Source organism: Phasianus colchicus, chromosome 8 (assembly GCF_987193195.1).
Source record: "Phasianus colchicus chromosome 8, bPhaCol1.hap1.1, whole genome shotgun sequence".
Taxonomy (NCBI): domain Eukaryota; kingdom Metazoa; phylum Chordata; class Aves; order Galliformes; family Phasianidae; genus Phasianus; species Phasianus colchicus.
Window position 1 is genome coordinate 35599605 of NC_143443.1, and position 15414 is coordinate 35615018.

Genomic DNA, 15414 nt, shown 5'->3' on the forward strand with positions numbered 1-15414 from the left:
CCGCCGACCTGCCATGCGCCGCGGCCCGGCGCCAGCCTCCGCCGGCGGGAGCCGTCCCGGCAGCAGCGCGGCGGCGGCGGCGGCGGGTGAGCGCTGAGCGCGGAGCGGCGCGGCCCGCACAGCCGCAGGGCGCTCCGGCCCGGCCCCGCCGCGGCGCGGATGTCCGCGGGCTGCCCGCGGCTCCCCCCGCCGCCCGCGCCCCGCAGCGCCCCGCGCCCGCCCCCGGGCTCCCCGCAGCGCCGTTCCGCGCTTCCGCCCGCCCGCCCGGCGCCATGGCGGCGAAGGGGGCCGCGGCCGGCGCCGGGGTGCTGCTGGTGACGGCCAACGTCGGGTCCCTCTTCGACGACGTAAGTACCGGGGGGTTCCGCTCCCCGCGGCGCGGCGGCGGCCCGGCACGGGCGTGCGGGCGGAGCGAGGCTCGCGGCGGGCGGGGGCGGTGCGGGGTCGGTGCCGCTCCGGGGCCGGGACGCGGGCGCCGTTGGTGCGGTGCTCGGACGGCGCTGGGAGCGGTCCCTGCAGCCGCGAATGAGGTGTTTGCGACGCGCCGAGGGTGCGGGCGGCCGGCGGCGAGGAGCGCCGTGCCGTAGGGCTGCGCGGTGAGGGCGGTGTTTGGGGCTGGCGGGGGCGGCGTCCGGGCTGCCCGACCTGCCGGTGCCTGGGGCGCGGGGGGACGCAGCGGGGCGCGGTGGGGCCCTGCAGCGCCCGCCGTGTTCCGCTGTACGGCTCCGAGGGCGACCCGGAGCGCGCCGAGCTTCGTCAAACTGCGCCCGCAGTTGTGTCTCCGGCACGCGTCGGTTCCCGGCTAACGGGCACCCAAAACATTTGCTTCGTGCTTGCGATGGCCCCGAGGCCGCATCCTGGCAGCACGGTGCTGTTGCCTGGTCAAGGACTGACATGGGGCCGCAACGTTGTCATTAAATCTCACGGTGTGGCACAGCCGGTTCCGGGCTGTCCTTTATTGGAGGCTGGGGCTCCGCAGGCGGTGCGGCGTGCTGCTGCTGCTCTCAACCACGGCGGCTGTGCTTCTGTCCCCCCGAAGGGCCGTGGGGCGGGTACGGCAGTAGGGGGCAGCTTCTGGCCTGGGGGTCCCGGTGTGTTGCTGGCACTCCTGGCAGATCCCGCAGCTGGGAGCCGGGACACAATGGGCCGGCCTGGAGCAGAGCTCTGGGCTGAGCTGCACCCACCTGTTCTGCTGGGGTCTTCCTTGTGCGGTGGGGATATGGGGCACCTCTTTGTGAGGTGGGAGCATGCAGCCACTCTGCAGCCCAGAGGGACTTCAGCTGCGGGCAGGGACTGGTGCCCTGTTGTCCCCACCTCTATGGGGCTGTAGAGCCACCTTGGGATTCCTTGGTCCGTTTCCCTGTTCCAGCTCCCCTCAGTCAGTACTGACGTTGCGCAGTGCATCAGAATCTGCCCTACGCTGTGCCTCTATGCTTGGTGTGGGTCCAGGAGCCCCTGGGTAGTCCTGTCCCCATTTCCCCCCTCCCTTTCTCCTGACAGCCCCTTCCCGTTGCAGGGCCCTCCGGTTGGTCTGAAGTGGGCTGCGTGCTGCTGCATGCTTCACACTTGGGATGTGTTTTGTGCAGATGCCCCTCAGTTGGGAATGGCATTTGATAGCAGAACAACTTTCTCCTGGCAGACTGGCTGCCTGGGGTGAGTGCTGTCTTGCACGCCTGGCCACACACTTGCAGGGCCCAGGGATTTTTGTCTTGTGCTGTGTGCATCCTGGAGCAGTGCAGCCCTAGGATAGCTGCAAGCAGTGAGAAGCACTGCTATTCCCCTGTTGAAAGCATTAACACAGCATTTCTTGGTTCTGTGGTGTTCTTCAGAGCTGTGTGTGTCCCTGCTATGAATGTGTATGGGACTTGCTGTGTCTGTCAGCTGTGCTCGAGCAGTCACTGCTTGTCCTGTTGTAGGATGCTTCCTGCTTGTTAGCACAAATACTGCTGCTGGGAGCAGGTGATGAGTTCAGGTTACCTGTGGGTTGCTGCTGCTTCTTTCCTCTCTCCTCTTCTATATTTTTTCTTTATGTTTTTCTTTTTTTCCTTCTCTCCTTCCTTCCTCCATCTGTGCTGCTCAGATGTCACACTGACCCTTCCATGAATCTGGTGGCCACAGAACAAACCTGTCTGGCACCAAATTGTATGGGATGTTACTTTGTGTGTTGCTATTAGCTCCTTTATCTTCTGTTTCTGCTCTCCCTGATTGGGGCAGGAACTGAGTTCAGGTTGATCTGCCCACTGCGCCGTGCAGATGTGCCCAGCCGTCTATGGGGCTGCACGTGCTGGAGGAACTCTCCTTACTGCTTGTTTAATGATCGTATTTAGTTATTGGCACACTTGTGACTGTATGTTCTGATGTAATAAAGGTTTGGTTGTTTCTGTTGGGTGGAGGCAGATGATGATCTTCAGAGTTTGATTTCTGTTGTCTCAGAAGCACGGTTTGCTCCACTGAGCGAGGTGAGGCCACCAAACAGGCAGGAGCACCTGGCAGCAGGGGCTGATGGAGTAGGTGCGCTTTGGTAGTATGGTAGTACAGGTTTACGTGACTTCATTAATCCAAGTTATTTTAAACCTTTGAGCGTAGGTTTCTATGGTAAAGGTTTCAAATAATCCAGCAGGCTTAGCCATACAAGCTCCGCAATTTCTGCTTGGGCTGGAAAGCACTGCATTCAGGCTGAAGTCTACGAGCCTGTGTCAGGCAGGCTTCTGAACATGTAGCCTTGCTTCTTGTATGCAGCTGTCCTCCAGGAGGAACGATGCAGTAATGGGGTCCCCAGGACCATCTTAGGCCAGAAGTGCCACAATGAGAAGGAGAGGTAAAAGCTCCAGGCCAGCAGGTCATGTGGTTTTGTTCCTTAAATTCAAAAGGAGGGGAAAGTAGCTTGGGGAATTGCTGTTTGCTGGCAGCGGGCTGACTGAAGTCTTCATCTGATACCCTGGATTAACCCAGGTTGCCTCGCCGGGAGCGAGACCAAGTGGTCGTGGTGAGTCCCTGTGTTCCAGCGCAGGGCACTTGGTGACCCACACAGCTGGGAGCGCTGCGATCTCTGCTGCTCCCTGGCTGTGCAGAGTGCTGCCCTTCCTGCCTGGGGCGGGTGGCTCCTGCACCCCAATGAGTTCAGGCTGTGCTGTGGGGGGGCTTCCTGCCCCAGCCCTATGGAGTGTGGTTGTCTTAGGAGTGCACCGACTGCTCTGATCCTGAGTATGAACCCAGAATAGCCTTTGCTGCTGTTAGGACTAGGAATCTGCTGGTTGAATTTGACATAGAAATACTTTCTCCGATCATTTCTGAAAGCAGCCTACTCTTCTAATGGGCATTGATCCCAACGTGAAGGTCTGTCCTTATCGCATCTGAACTTAGCTTGCTGATTGTGAAACGGGGGTGTGGTTCTGTTATGGTATTAGGTATCTGTGGATGTAACTGGTATTAAGTGATAAAGATGGTGGTTTTGTTGTTTTCTTGTTGTAATTTGTGTTATCTTTTGTTTTGATTGTCCCTCCAGGAAGAGTTTTCTGAATTTTGCAGAATATTTCAAATTTGTTAGGATGGAAAATGTATTATTTAGGTTTGGATTTCCAAGCAGGTATCACACTGCAAGTTAAGGCACCTTCTTCTCTTCAAGTCACAGCTCTGAGATTGAGTAGAAGACCACACGTGCTTCATTGTGATTGTTGGTTTTATTACTATCAGTTTACCACCGTTGTCATCTTCAGTTTGTTTGCCTTTTTATGACAGAAACTTAGATAAATATTTTTTTTTTTTTTTTTTTTAGTTTCAGCTGCTCTTATGCTTGCAGTGCTTTGGGAGTCTTTGTCTTACTGAATTCCAAATGCCTTTGCAGAGAGTGAAACTTTTGAGGTAGATCAGAACTTGGTGCTACTAAAAGTTTCCTGAGCTAGGTGGAGATGCGGGTGATGGTGATGGGGAGGAGAAAGCAGTTTTTGTTACCCTTTACAGTGCCCATGCATTTTTATTTTAATTGTTTTTAATAACAGAGGGATCCACTGTACCTTGAGAATGAAGCTGTGGGAGGCTCGCTGCCCGTGGCTGCAGCTGTTGCCCAGGTGCGTGCTGGAATGAAGCTGGAGGTGGCCCTGTGTGCCGCGTGCTGAGCAGCACTCTGTGTGTGCATGGCTCCCGGCTCACTGCCCACAGCTGCCTTGCTTTGGGACTGCCTTGCTGCCCCTTGCTCTGCTGGGCTCCCCTGGCTGTGGGTGGACCTGTAGGTATCGCCCAGAGGCTGAAGCAGCTGAGGGTGTGATGGAACTGCAGGGTAATGTCCATGCTGAGCCTCGCCACAAAAAAAGGTTTTTCCAGATGTGCAGCAGTATCATGAAACTCCTTATGACCCCACTTTAGGAAAGCAGAAATATAGCTTGGGAGATGTAGCTTGCTGTTCATGCAGTCTGTAGGTGGTAGCGACAAACACAGAAGAGATGTGTGCTCTGGTGCCAGCGTCCCAGCGTGCAGTGCTTGGTGGCCCCAGCTCAGCCGTGTCTCTGCGGTGCTGCTCTGCGGTGTGAGGGCTGCCCCTGGCTGGGGGACACAGCAGACACAGCACCTGAGGGTGAGGTGCAGAGCAGAACAGGTTCTACTTCAGGCACGAGGTAGCTGCCAGAGCCCGTGTGGCTGTGCAGCGGAGTGATGTGTCAGTATGCATCCACACACATCTTAAACCTTAAAGCTTTTTTCTAATTTGCTGAAGAAGGTTGTTGCAGTGCAGCTGCAGCAGATAGACTTTTTTTCTCCAAAATAGAGTTATATGTTTAAAAATAACTTTTTTCTTGTCTGCTAAAAAGAAAAAGTGTTATTACTTGTACTTCTTAGAGTCCTCTGAGCAGGAGGGTTTTCATTAGGAGGCTGTGAAGTTTTGCCTCCCTTAAGCAGGAAATTCAGAGATTATCTTGCAGACCATCTTTCCTTTGATCATGATTAAGTGATGATTAGCAGCAAGAACACTTGTTTACATGAGGAATTAATATAATGTGCATTATATGACTGTAGCTTTCTGTCACTGTGTTTTTGCAGCAGGTGCAGTGGAGTGGGCAGCCTGCTGCTCACTGGGCTTCCATGGTCTGCTGGCATATCAGGATGGTGGGTTGAGCTTCCAGAGCATTTAACTACGAAACTGTGTGTGTAGTGGGGCATGAGTGGGATGTGGGATACCACAGCAGGCGTGCTTTACGTGTGCTCTGTTAGTGTATTGGTTTGTACTCGCACGCTCATGAAAGTGATATTTCAAAGTTTTTGTTGCTTTTTTTCAAAGTCCCCATAAATTTTCTTACCACAGAATTTGACTTCAGAGGCACTTTCACAGGGCGCTCCAGCCATGCCCTCAGATCTTACGTTTTTTCTAAAGGGCTGATTTGCCATTTATTTACTTCTTTCTGCTTTTCTGTCGTTTGTTTCATCACAGCGCTCACATCTTCCACCCCTTGCAGACGTGTTCTCCTGTCACCTCCAGTGGCTCTTCCCCTCTCTCCCCCTCTGTATGCTTGTCTCTTCCGTACAGCTCTCACCTTGCTGCTTGTGTAAGCGTGGACGTGTGAGAAGAGCCGCCTGCTCTCTGCAGTGTTGGCTGTCTCAGATTCCATCAGGAAAGCGAAGCTGTTTGCGCTGGAAGCATTATTACTGCTGAGGACTGATGCTGTACCATCGCAGCAGGGATGAACGCAGCCAGATGACCTGATCTACCGATGCATCTTGGTGGCTCTGTGGGCAGCGGCCCTGCTGAGGCTGGGCCCGGAGCAGCATCTCGCCCTCACGCCCCAGCTCGGAGCAGAGCCCTCGGCCTGGTGCTGGGCGGTGGCCTTGTGAAGCCCGGTGCTGTGCTGCAGGGGTGGGGGGCTGACTTGTGGGAGCTGCGGGGTGAAGGCCTCGGGCTGGGCCTTGCCATTGCTCTGTCAAGGCCTGGCTGTGCTGTGGCCGCAGGAAGGGTCGCCAGCAGTATCGGGGTGTGTGTGGGGAAGCAGAATGGGAAAAGAGTGTCAGTGTGAGGGAGCGGTGTGGAGGCTGCACGAGGAGGTGGCTTTGGTGTTTGTCTTCCCTGTGGCACCAAACACGGCGTGTTCTGACAGGTGTACCAGCCCAGCCATCCTGCAGGAGCCTGCCTTCTGGAGAGTTAAAAGAGAAGAAGAACTGCCTGCTGCTCCTCCCAGCCCGAGGAGTGCCTGAGCACAGTCCTCAGTCACTGCAGGAGCCCGTGGCCGTTCAGTCCTCAGAGACCCAGCGTTAACATGAAGTCAATGCAGTGGTCTGCTGATGCGTGTATAGAAACTTTTCTGTGATGTAGGAATTTGTGTGCTGACTGGCACTGGATTGAGGCTGTTCAGGCATCTCTGTAGTGTGGACTGTGGCACTGAACGAAACACAAACTGGGAACCAGGAGAGCAGTAAATGGCAGAACCTGTTGCTGCAGCTCGTGTGGGGGCACTGGTGATTGACAGAATTTGAAGAAGGACGTATGCGAGTGTCACAGAGAAGCAATTCTGGAATTGCCCGGATCTCATCAGTTCTGCAAAATAACTTGAAGTAAAGGCTTTCGCTTTTTCTCCATGCAGAAAGTATTTTGCAGCAGCTGTTGGCAGTAGGTCTGCAGGAGCTGGGTTCTTTGCACTCAGCCACGAGCACCTGTGTAGCCCCAGCTGTGTGCTCAGCACCCAGCCCCTGGCTACGAGCTGGGGTGCAGCGATTTCCTTCCTGAAGTTTTCTGCTCCAGTCTGGCTCTGTGGGAGCAGGGTAACATGTGGCTCTTGGACAAGACCCAGGGCGAAGATTCTTTCCCACTTATTTGAAGGAAGGCAGAAAAGTATCGCATGTTGATTTCAACACAGCTTGTATGGGCATGCATCGCGTTTTATTGCTGCACAAGTTCTTGGCTAAACAAAGGATCAGTTAACACAAGCTGTATGAACCTCCTGTTTAGTAAGAGGTTTCTGTGGCTTATGCAAGCGCAAATGAAGTCAAAGTTAGCTCTTCAAATAGGCTTAAAAATAAATAAATCTGAAGAGCCACAGGAGTAAGTAAAAGCTGGGAAGGATGTTCTGCCTCAATCTGTCTGTTAGTGAGGTTTACAGAGACTGCTCATAGAACATTTTTTTTCTAGAAGGTTCAGACATTCTTAGGAGTCTTTGCTAACACCTCAGGAGAGGCTGGTCACAGGGAACTTGCTGTATCCTAACGTTGTTTGTACGGTGCATGAGGTAGAGCTGTCTTTACTTGTTCTCTGCTTGTGTTTTTTTTTTTTTTCAGTTTCCATTACATTCTAGCAAAGAAATTTGTATTGCCTTTGAATATTGGCAGGCCAGTGGGTTGAGTTCTCCTGAGCTGTGCTGTTAGCACTGTTAGTGCTGCAGGAGATGCGCAGTGAGCAGTAGGCAGGCTTTGGGAGCTCTGGGTGATTCTGAATTCTTTCAATCAAGTCTTCCAAGTGAGCCTGTGGGAGAGTGTTTTTAGTTTTTTTGCATTTGTGATGTGGCAAACTCTAATTTTAGAGGCTTTACCAATCCCAGTGGGAAAAGCAAAACTCCTTTTCCCATAGGAATATCTCAGAAATGCACGATGAACTTTTTCTGGCAGTGTTTGTTTATGTGTCAAGCAAACATTAAAAGAAATAGTTGAAAGGTCACTTGAGGGAATTCTGTATTCATTGAGTATCATCAGCCAGCATCAAACTATATTTTAATTACTTCAGTATTCTTCTTTATTTAGGGAAAGAATTACAACTTTTCATAGTGCTGATAGGACAACGAAGACCTCTGTGTGTAGTGGTGGGAATGCAGCTCTCATTGTATGTTGCTGTGGAGGATTTGCACAACCAGGATTCTTTCTGATGAGCTCGTGGGCTGTTTGTGTCCATAACTTCACCATTTAAAGTGTTTTTTGAAAAGCTGTTCATAGTAAAAATGTCTGTCTAGAATTACTATCTTTTTTTTAACTAGAGGAAGAAATGGAGGAACTTGTTTATTTGTTTTGTTTTAAACTTCAAATGTTGCCAGACACATGAACTAGTAAAGAGCTGTGTGAAGCTGTATATGACAAACCCGCTTGCTTGGGAGGATTGGATGTGACCCAAGATCTACTGGACACCTACAGCAAGCCTGTTTTCACAGACTGGCAGTGTTGTTTTTCTGGGCTGAAACAACAGACTTTATCCAGGCTTGGCTGACTGCAAGGCTCTGGGGCCGATTCTCATTTGTTTTGTGAGATAAGTTTTTTAGGAAGAAAAATGCTGCAGAGCCTTTCTCTGGCTTTCCTTACTGAATACTAAATTATTTGCAATTTATGACCGCTGCCCCTTGCACTTGATCTCAACAAAGATCTTAAGTGTAATTTAGGAAAAGGTAGGACCAGTGCTGTGAAGGTCTGTTGTTCTCCTGGGCTACCAACGCCACTGTCATTCTGCAGTGCTCGTGTGCCAGCTCCGCTTTGTGTGTCACACAGTGCCGGGGCCTTGTAAGGCAGGTGAAGGGGTGGATGTCCTGGGCTGAGTACTGAGTTCTGGTGCAAGGCTCACTTGTGTACTGCTTACAGGGCGGAACTTTTGCCAAGCTAATTGCATATGCATATTTCTATCTTGTATGTGAAAACCATAAAGCAGATTTAAAAAACAAAGCTTATTAGGTTATATTTGGAGCAGTACAAGTAAGGAAACATCATCCTGCTATGCAAATTTACTTCTTCCTTGGAGGTCTCCATAGCCATGTGAACGTGGTGGAACAAGAACTTGCCCTGGGAGGGCCTTGGGCAGCAGGACCCCAAAGGTGCCTTCCAACCTCAACCAGACTGAACCAGTCTCTGACTCCATGCCACAAGAGCTGACTTTTTTTTTTTTAATTACCTTTTTTCCCTCTTGTTTTTCTGTTGTCAAAGCCGTCCTCTGTTGCTCTCCAGCACTTGTGGAAGACCTCCTGCTGCTTAGTTCATCTTCTTGTGGCAAATCTTCCTTGCCTTTTTATCTGCTTGTCTGTTATGGCTGTACAAGTTTCCCGGTTCTTCATCTCCTTTCCTCCAGGGCTGTTCCTTTCTGTCACGCCTACATGGCTTGGCTGGGCTTCGCGTGTCTCCAGTTACACTTTTCTAGAAAGCATGAATTCTCATGCTTGAGGTCAGCTCCCATCTCTCCTCAGAGAGCAAAGCGGTTACTGGTTCCTGTTCGCAGGAGAACTTACCGCTATTGGGAGAGTAGTGCAAGTGATTAACTTTGGCTTGTTCTGGGTTTCCAGTGCAGTCTGGGATGTCCTTCAGTCCTTGCCTGCCGGCTGTCTGGTAGGGCACTTTGTTTTAGTGGCTGCTGAGCAGTGATGCAGCTGCATCTGTAATGGTTTCTTTGCGAAACTATCTTGTATTCCACCCACACAATTGGCAAGACATGGCAACTGAAAAAATCCTTGTATATTTATGCTTGTTGTTAAGGCTCAACTGCAATAACATGTGTCCAAATTTAAATTTTTATTCACTGTGTTCACGTAGTTTACAATGAGGTAAGTAAAGGTATGAAAAATGGGGTCAGATTCCTCATGACATTTTCCTTGATAGATTTTTCTTTCCTGCCCTGCAGTTTTCAAAACCCTGATGTTCCTATACAGAATGTATGTTTATATTCCTTTTTTTCCCCTCTCATTTTGGGGTGTGAGACTTGTATCTTTACAGAAATGCAGAAGTCTCTTCTCTCCCAACACTACCCAGCCTGCAGCCAGGCCAGGGGCCCAGCTTGGCCCAGCAGGGCTGCCTTTGCCTGAATGTCAGTGGAGTTTGGCGTTCCAAGCAGCCAAATGTCTGGGCTGTTTAAATCGTGCTCTCCACAAGCTTCTGGAGTCTAGTGATGATGATGTACTTCCCTTGCTAAATGTCTGTCTGGCGTGGTTCTCAAAAGTACAGCTGATGGAGCCCATAGACCATATCCAGACGCTTCGCAGGATGATGTTAGTCCAAAAGCTGGAATACATGCACTTGAAAACAAAGGCTGCCCTACTTCCCTGGAAACTTCAGGAAGAACAGACTAGTTGGTCAGCTTAGGAAGTTTTTTGAAGTCTTCTGAAGGCTTCTCATGCTTTGAGTGTGCAAGACCTGAACCCTCTGAGTTTGGCTTTCAGTTCTGATTTGGTTTTTGCTTGCTTGAAAAGGTGGTGAAGGCACCGGAGCCAGAATGTAATTACAGGTGACTGGAAGGGTACGAGCACTGGATGTGCAGGATTGACTGACAGCTCATGAACATGAATCTCTACCGAAAAACAAGTAACAGTGAAGACGTGTGATGGGAAGTAATCAGGTGGCAGAACGGCTCCTTCACTGCTATGCTGTTCAGTGTAACTGTCACTTAAAGCACGATTGGACCAGAGACAAACTAAGTTGAGAATTTGGAGATGTTGTCACAGTGCCAAAAAATATTTACAAATAAATATTCCTCTTCTGTCATTTCAGTTATTTCATAATGTAAAGCAAGACAACTGTTACCTGTATTTACAGTAATTCATGCAGCACGGTTGGAATGTACAGCATGAGCTTCTGCCTGTATGTAAGGACCAGCAGCTGGGCCTGCTCTGCTGGGGGGACCTGGGGCTTTCTGGGAAGGTTGAAGACAAGCTGGATGAATATGTAAGGAAAACATATATATGCTTTTTTAAATTCTGGTATGATACTTGGGCTAACTTTATCAGCATAAAACTACTTTCTTCTAAATATCAGTGAAGGAGGTGATCTGCAGGAAAATTGACTTCTGAAAAATATGAAACAAAGTAAGACCTGGGAAGTCATAAAAATTACTTAGAGAGTCTGTACAGTTTATCTCTTCAGACAATGGATGGAGCTGTTGAAGTAGTGCTTGAAGTTGCACCCTTGTTGCAGTTCAGAAAGCTTTCTCTGAACTGCATCTTTTTGGTACTTTCCTGTCAGTGCGGGGGGTGCTAATAGTGGGTGTACGATATGGATTATCTGAAAGAGATTTGCAGAAATAGTTCTAAAATTGCTGCCGCTCTGTGCGTTTATATCCAAGTGTTGTCTTTAATTGCATTCTGGTAGTAAAAGTATTGCATCAGCAGCAGTGCACATGTGCTCAGCTTCACCGAAGGACTGGGCAGCAGAATTTCATGCTTCCTGTCATGTCTTGTCCAAGCACATCAGTGACCAGGGCAGTGTTGGTTATTTCTAGAGTTTAGAAAGATGGCTCTATATTCCAGTTTCTAAATATTTTGAAAGGAGCTGACTGCTGAAAAGGTACTTCTGTAAACTGCAGTACGAGCAGGTGGTGGTGGTGAACTTCTCCTCTTGCATCTTTTCTCTTGCTTTTATTATTGCCTGTTCTCCAGAGGTGCTAAAAATTGAAATTGCTTCATTTGCAACTTTGTGTGAATATTTCTCAGGGTTGCTGTAAGACCTCCTAGCCATTTAGAAATCTAAGATGGGAGCAGCACTTATTTGTGATTATGGAAGCTCACGGTGACACCTGCAAGCCTGGCGATAAGTCCAGTTTGCAGTTCTAAATGATAGTATCTAATGAGGGACATGCTCTCACTGTGGAGAAAACTGCGCGCTGATAAAACCGGCATAAAATTTGTTGCCTGATACAGAGCCTGGAGTACAGTAAACGGTTTACTTTGTGGAAAAATGCAAAGCAAATGCCAACAAATGTGGCATTAACAAAATTCATTTAAATTTCCTCTGCACCTGACAAGTGAGTAATTGCTCTGTGCTCAGTTAGCAGAGCTATGGGTGTCTTGTCCTTGGAATAGTACTCATTTGTAGAGTCTGTTCTACAGTCTTGGTCCTTTTTTTTCCCTAACTAATAATCCGATGTTTTGCTTCCATAACACAACTGAGACAAGCGAAGTTACGTCAGTGGGAGGCTGCACTGTCAGTGAGGTGCCCTCCATCCGGACCAGCACCACTAACCCCTGCCACCTTCTGTGCTGCTTTGGTGGACTTCTCCAACACTCCTCCCATCTGCTGTGGTGCAGCGTTTGGGATGTCTGTGTTGAAGATGTCCAGCGCTGGTTTGCAGAAAGTCTGAGAATGGCCATGTAGGTGTTTGTGGTGAATAGCATTAAATACTGTCATATTTGTTAAGTGATTCAACAGCTCAGCAGGCGCGCTGATACAGATGTAAATGCAGCTGTCTGAAATGGCCTCTATTTTGACTGCCTTATTTGGGAGAGATTTACTGATCACTGTGATAATCTGCAGAGCACAAAACCAGGCATAAAGAGAAAAGGCCTGCTTTCACTGTACAGTGCTTCAGACTTTCACTGGGGTTTATTGCAGCATCTTGTTCGTTCGAGTGTTCTGCATGCACAGTGGTAGCAGTGGATTTAGCCTTAAAAAGCAGAGAAAGTGTTTTACCATTTCTGTTCTACGTGGGCTCCATTGTTTTGTTTAGCTGAAAGATTTTTGAAATGTGTTCTCCATCTTCTGGATGGTCCCTTCTGATAGGACCTGTCGTGGAGCACTGGAGATGACAAGAAAATGAAAACACACGTTCATGGAATTGAACCAAAAAACTGCTAATTTCACCAGTGGAATAATATTTATGAGTAGCAAATCTGGGAATCGATTTCCCCCCCTGGTTTTTAAAACAGAATGGGTCATTTTAAGATGTTCTTTTAATGTTAATATTCTCCTAATTTTTTGAACTTGGCAAATAGCTGAAGAGTACAAATTCCACATGTGATCACTGTTGGTTATCTTCCTTTCTTTTATCTACCTTTTATTATTTGTTACGTTGGAGCAGTATGAATAGCATTTATATTGAACTCAGTCCTTCCTGTCAAGGCAGAAAGTGAACTTTATCATATCTTTTTATTTAGCAAGTAACAAGCTTAAACAGTGTTTAGTTCCTTGATTTGTACGTTTTCGTCATGCCTTGATGCTATTCTTCAGTGTTTGAAAACTACTGAATCTTACAGTTTTCTCCATGGATTTATCCAAAGGTCAGGGAAGAGGAGAGAGGTGCGTTTGTCACGGTTTCTGGAGAGTTTCTGAAATATGAATGGAAGGATCATTGGATTTAATGATCTGGGCAAATTGTGTGCAAGTATGTGTGTGTTTGTGTAGTACTGAGTTAGGTCATCTCTAAATGGTTCCACCTAGCTCCATGGCTTGATGGTCTGACATGAATATATAGGGATACTTTTCTTTAAAACAATTTAAAAGGATTAACATAGTTGCTTCAATTTCTTATGTGGTTTTCTTGTGCCATGAAATACTACAGGTGCTGTGGGACAGTGTACAAAGTAGGGCTGTGATACCAGGAGGGAAGCTTATGGTTTTGTAACCTGATTAATTACTGTGTAGCTGTAGTAGTTGTAGTCAAATAATTTGTCTGTTTTGATGAGAGATTTTGTAAGCTAAAGGCATGAAACTTGAGGGAAGCCTCTGTATTGTCAGTCTGAGTGAAAAGGATTTTCCACAAGTCTAAATAGCAAACCTAAAGTAGTTATTTTTGAAGATAGCTCAGAACTGGGATGAAGAATGAGAAGATGTGTATTATTCCAGCAGGAAACTGTAAGTGTTAGAGAGAATCTTTGTGTGAATTTTTGCTCCCTTCAGTAAGGATAGCCCGCACAGGTAATGTTCTCCTATATCTGCAAATATTTATTGGATTAGATGGCTGGATATTTTAAACAAAGTAAAGCTTTTGATGAAACTCAGTGTAAGTTTCCATATGGAAACTATGTCAAACATAATCAAAGCAGACATGCAAAGTATTAACAGTCATGCTTTGTAAATCCTTTAAAGTTTTGACAAGACTTTTATTTGTTAGCCATTAATATGCCTTTTTCAGATACTCACTGAAATACGACTTTTTCATCCAGAAGTTTATTAGTCACTGGAAAGAGACCAGTGAAAAGAATTGTCATGTGTTACTGGTTGTAAGGGACTTGCCATGTGTGTTTGGGAAAGGAATGGCAATGCTCTACACTCCACCTGAACTTCTCTGAAGATATGGAATTGCATCCAAATTCATTATATGTTTTTACAAGTAATATGGATTTTCAATTGGTCATACAGGTAAAGATGTTGTGAGTACAGCTTAACAGTGAACGCAAGCTTTAGTGCAGTTCTTCATTTCCTGTGCCATCTTCTTGGGCAGTTCTTTAAAAGAACTGTTGCACTAACGTAAAGCTAGTAGTGCAGTATCTGTACGGTATTTTGTTTGTCTTCATCAGTGTTGTGCATGAGGAAGACATGAGGAAATGGCCTGAGGTTGCACCAGGGGAGCTTTAGGTTGGATGTCAGAAGAATATTGTCATGAGGAGAGTGCACTGGGCTGTGCTGCCTGGGGCAGCGGTGGAGCCCACATGGAGCTGTGCAGACGTGGTGCTTGCAGACATGGGTCAGTGATGGGCATAGGTTAGATGATGGTGGAGCTAGAGGATGTTAAGGATCTTTTTAACTATGTGATTCTGTATACATCAGTTCATAGACACCCTCATCCTCTCCTGCCCCGTACTATGTCTTTCTGTAGGGTTTTACCCTTTTCCTGCTCATAAAATATGGATTATTAGGGGAGATATATTAACGTTACTAAAATATTAGCATCTCAGAGATAATTTGGAAGTCCTACTGCTATTAACTCAAAGGTGATGTGATGAATGAAAAATGAGACTTCTTTATATTCCCGTGAGATGGTTGTAAACTTCTTCCAGTCCCCTGACAGGTGCCAGTGCGAACTTCAACCTGCATCTGATGGAAAGTGCTTTACATCCTCCCAGCACCCTAGAGCCCACTGAAGGGCAGTTGGGGCAGGTGTTCCTGGGCAGTGTGCAGCACATGGGCTGCCTATGGCTGGTGCTCAGCCTGGGGGAGTTTGTTTGGAGTTAAGGCAATTAACGCCAGCCACAGAATTGATCTTAATTCGTTCCCCTTTCCTCCTATGAGTGTGTTACTGTAAGTGTGTGAAGTTAATGTGCAGAGTAATGCGGAACGGTGCATTACTTTGCTCAGCTCCTAACTTACATTTAGAGTTGTTTGGTTTTGATGCTATTGTTCAGCAAAGGTGGTTTTGTGCCAATGCGCTGAAATCTTGAGAAATCCTCCTGAAAGTGGTACTGCCAACAGCTATCTGGGTACGTGCTGGGTCCCCACAGCGCTTTGCTGAAATTCTGCTAAGCAAATCTCCATATAAAAATGCAGGGGATAGGTATGGATGTGGCATGTTTCTGAGACATCCTTCTTGTTGTGCAGTTTTTATGGATAGGAAACAATCTCTTTCGGCCAAAGGTTATTTCTTCTTCCCAACAATTTGGAAATGATGTCTCTTATTTTTATCATTCATTTTTCCCACTTTCTCCCTTTCTGTATTTCTTTCCAGATATGAGATGTCTTAATTTGTAAAGAACTTTTTTTCTTAGAAGTAAATAGTCAAAATGGGGCAATCAGGACAGGTCCTGGGCTATCCAGGGCTATATTTCCAGT

General features: G+C 47.7%; 1 protein-coding gene across 4 annotated transcripts in view; it reads left to right on the forward strand.

The window, feature by feature from the left end:
* The first annotated feature begins 216 nt into the window (after positions 1–216).
* The window catches only part of INPP5A (inositol polyphosphate-5-phosphatase A), a 209278-nt gene continuing 194080 nt past the window's right edge, over positions 217–15414 (forward strand). For 3 of the 4 annotated variants that reach the window (XM_031597285.2, XM_090145708.1, XM_031597287.2), the window contains exon 1: positions 217–347. In XM_031597285.2, coding sequence (XP_031453145.1) covers positions 273–347 — 75 coding nt within the window. In that variant the 5' untranslated portion in view covers positions 217–272. Of the gene's footprint in view, positions 348–3768; positions 10576–15414 lie in introns of those variants that run through there. The other variant, XM_090145712.1, reaches the window with a different exon arrangement.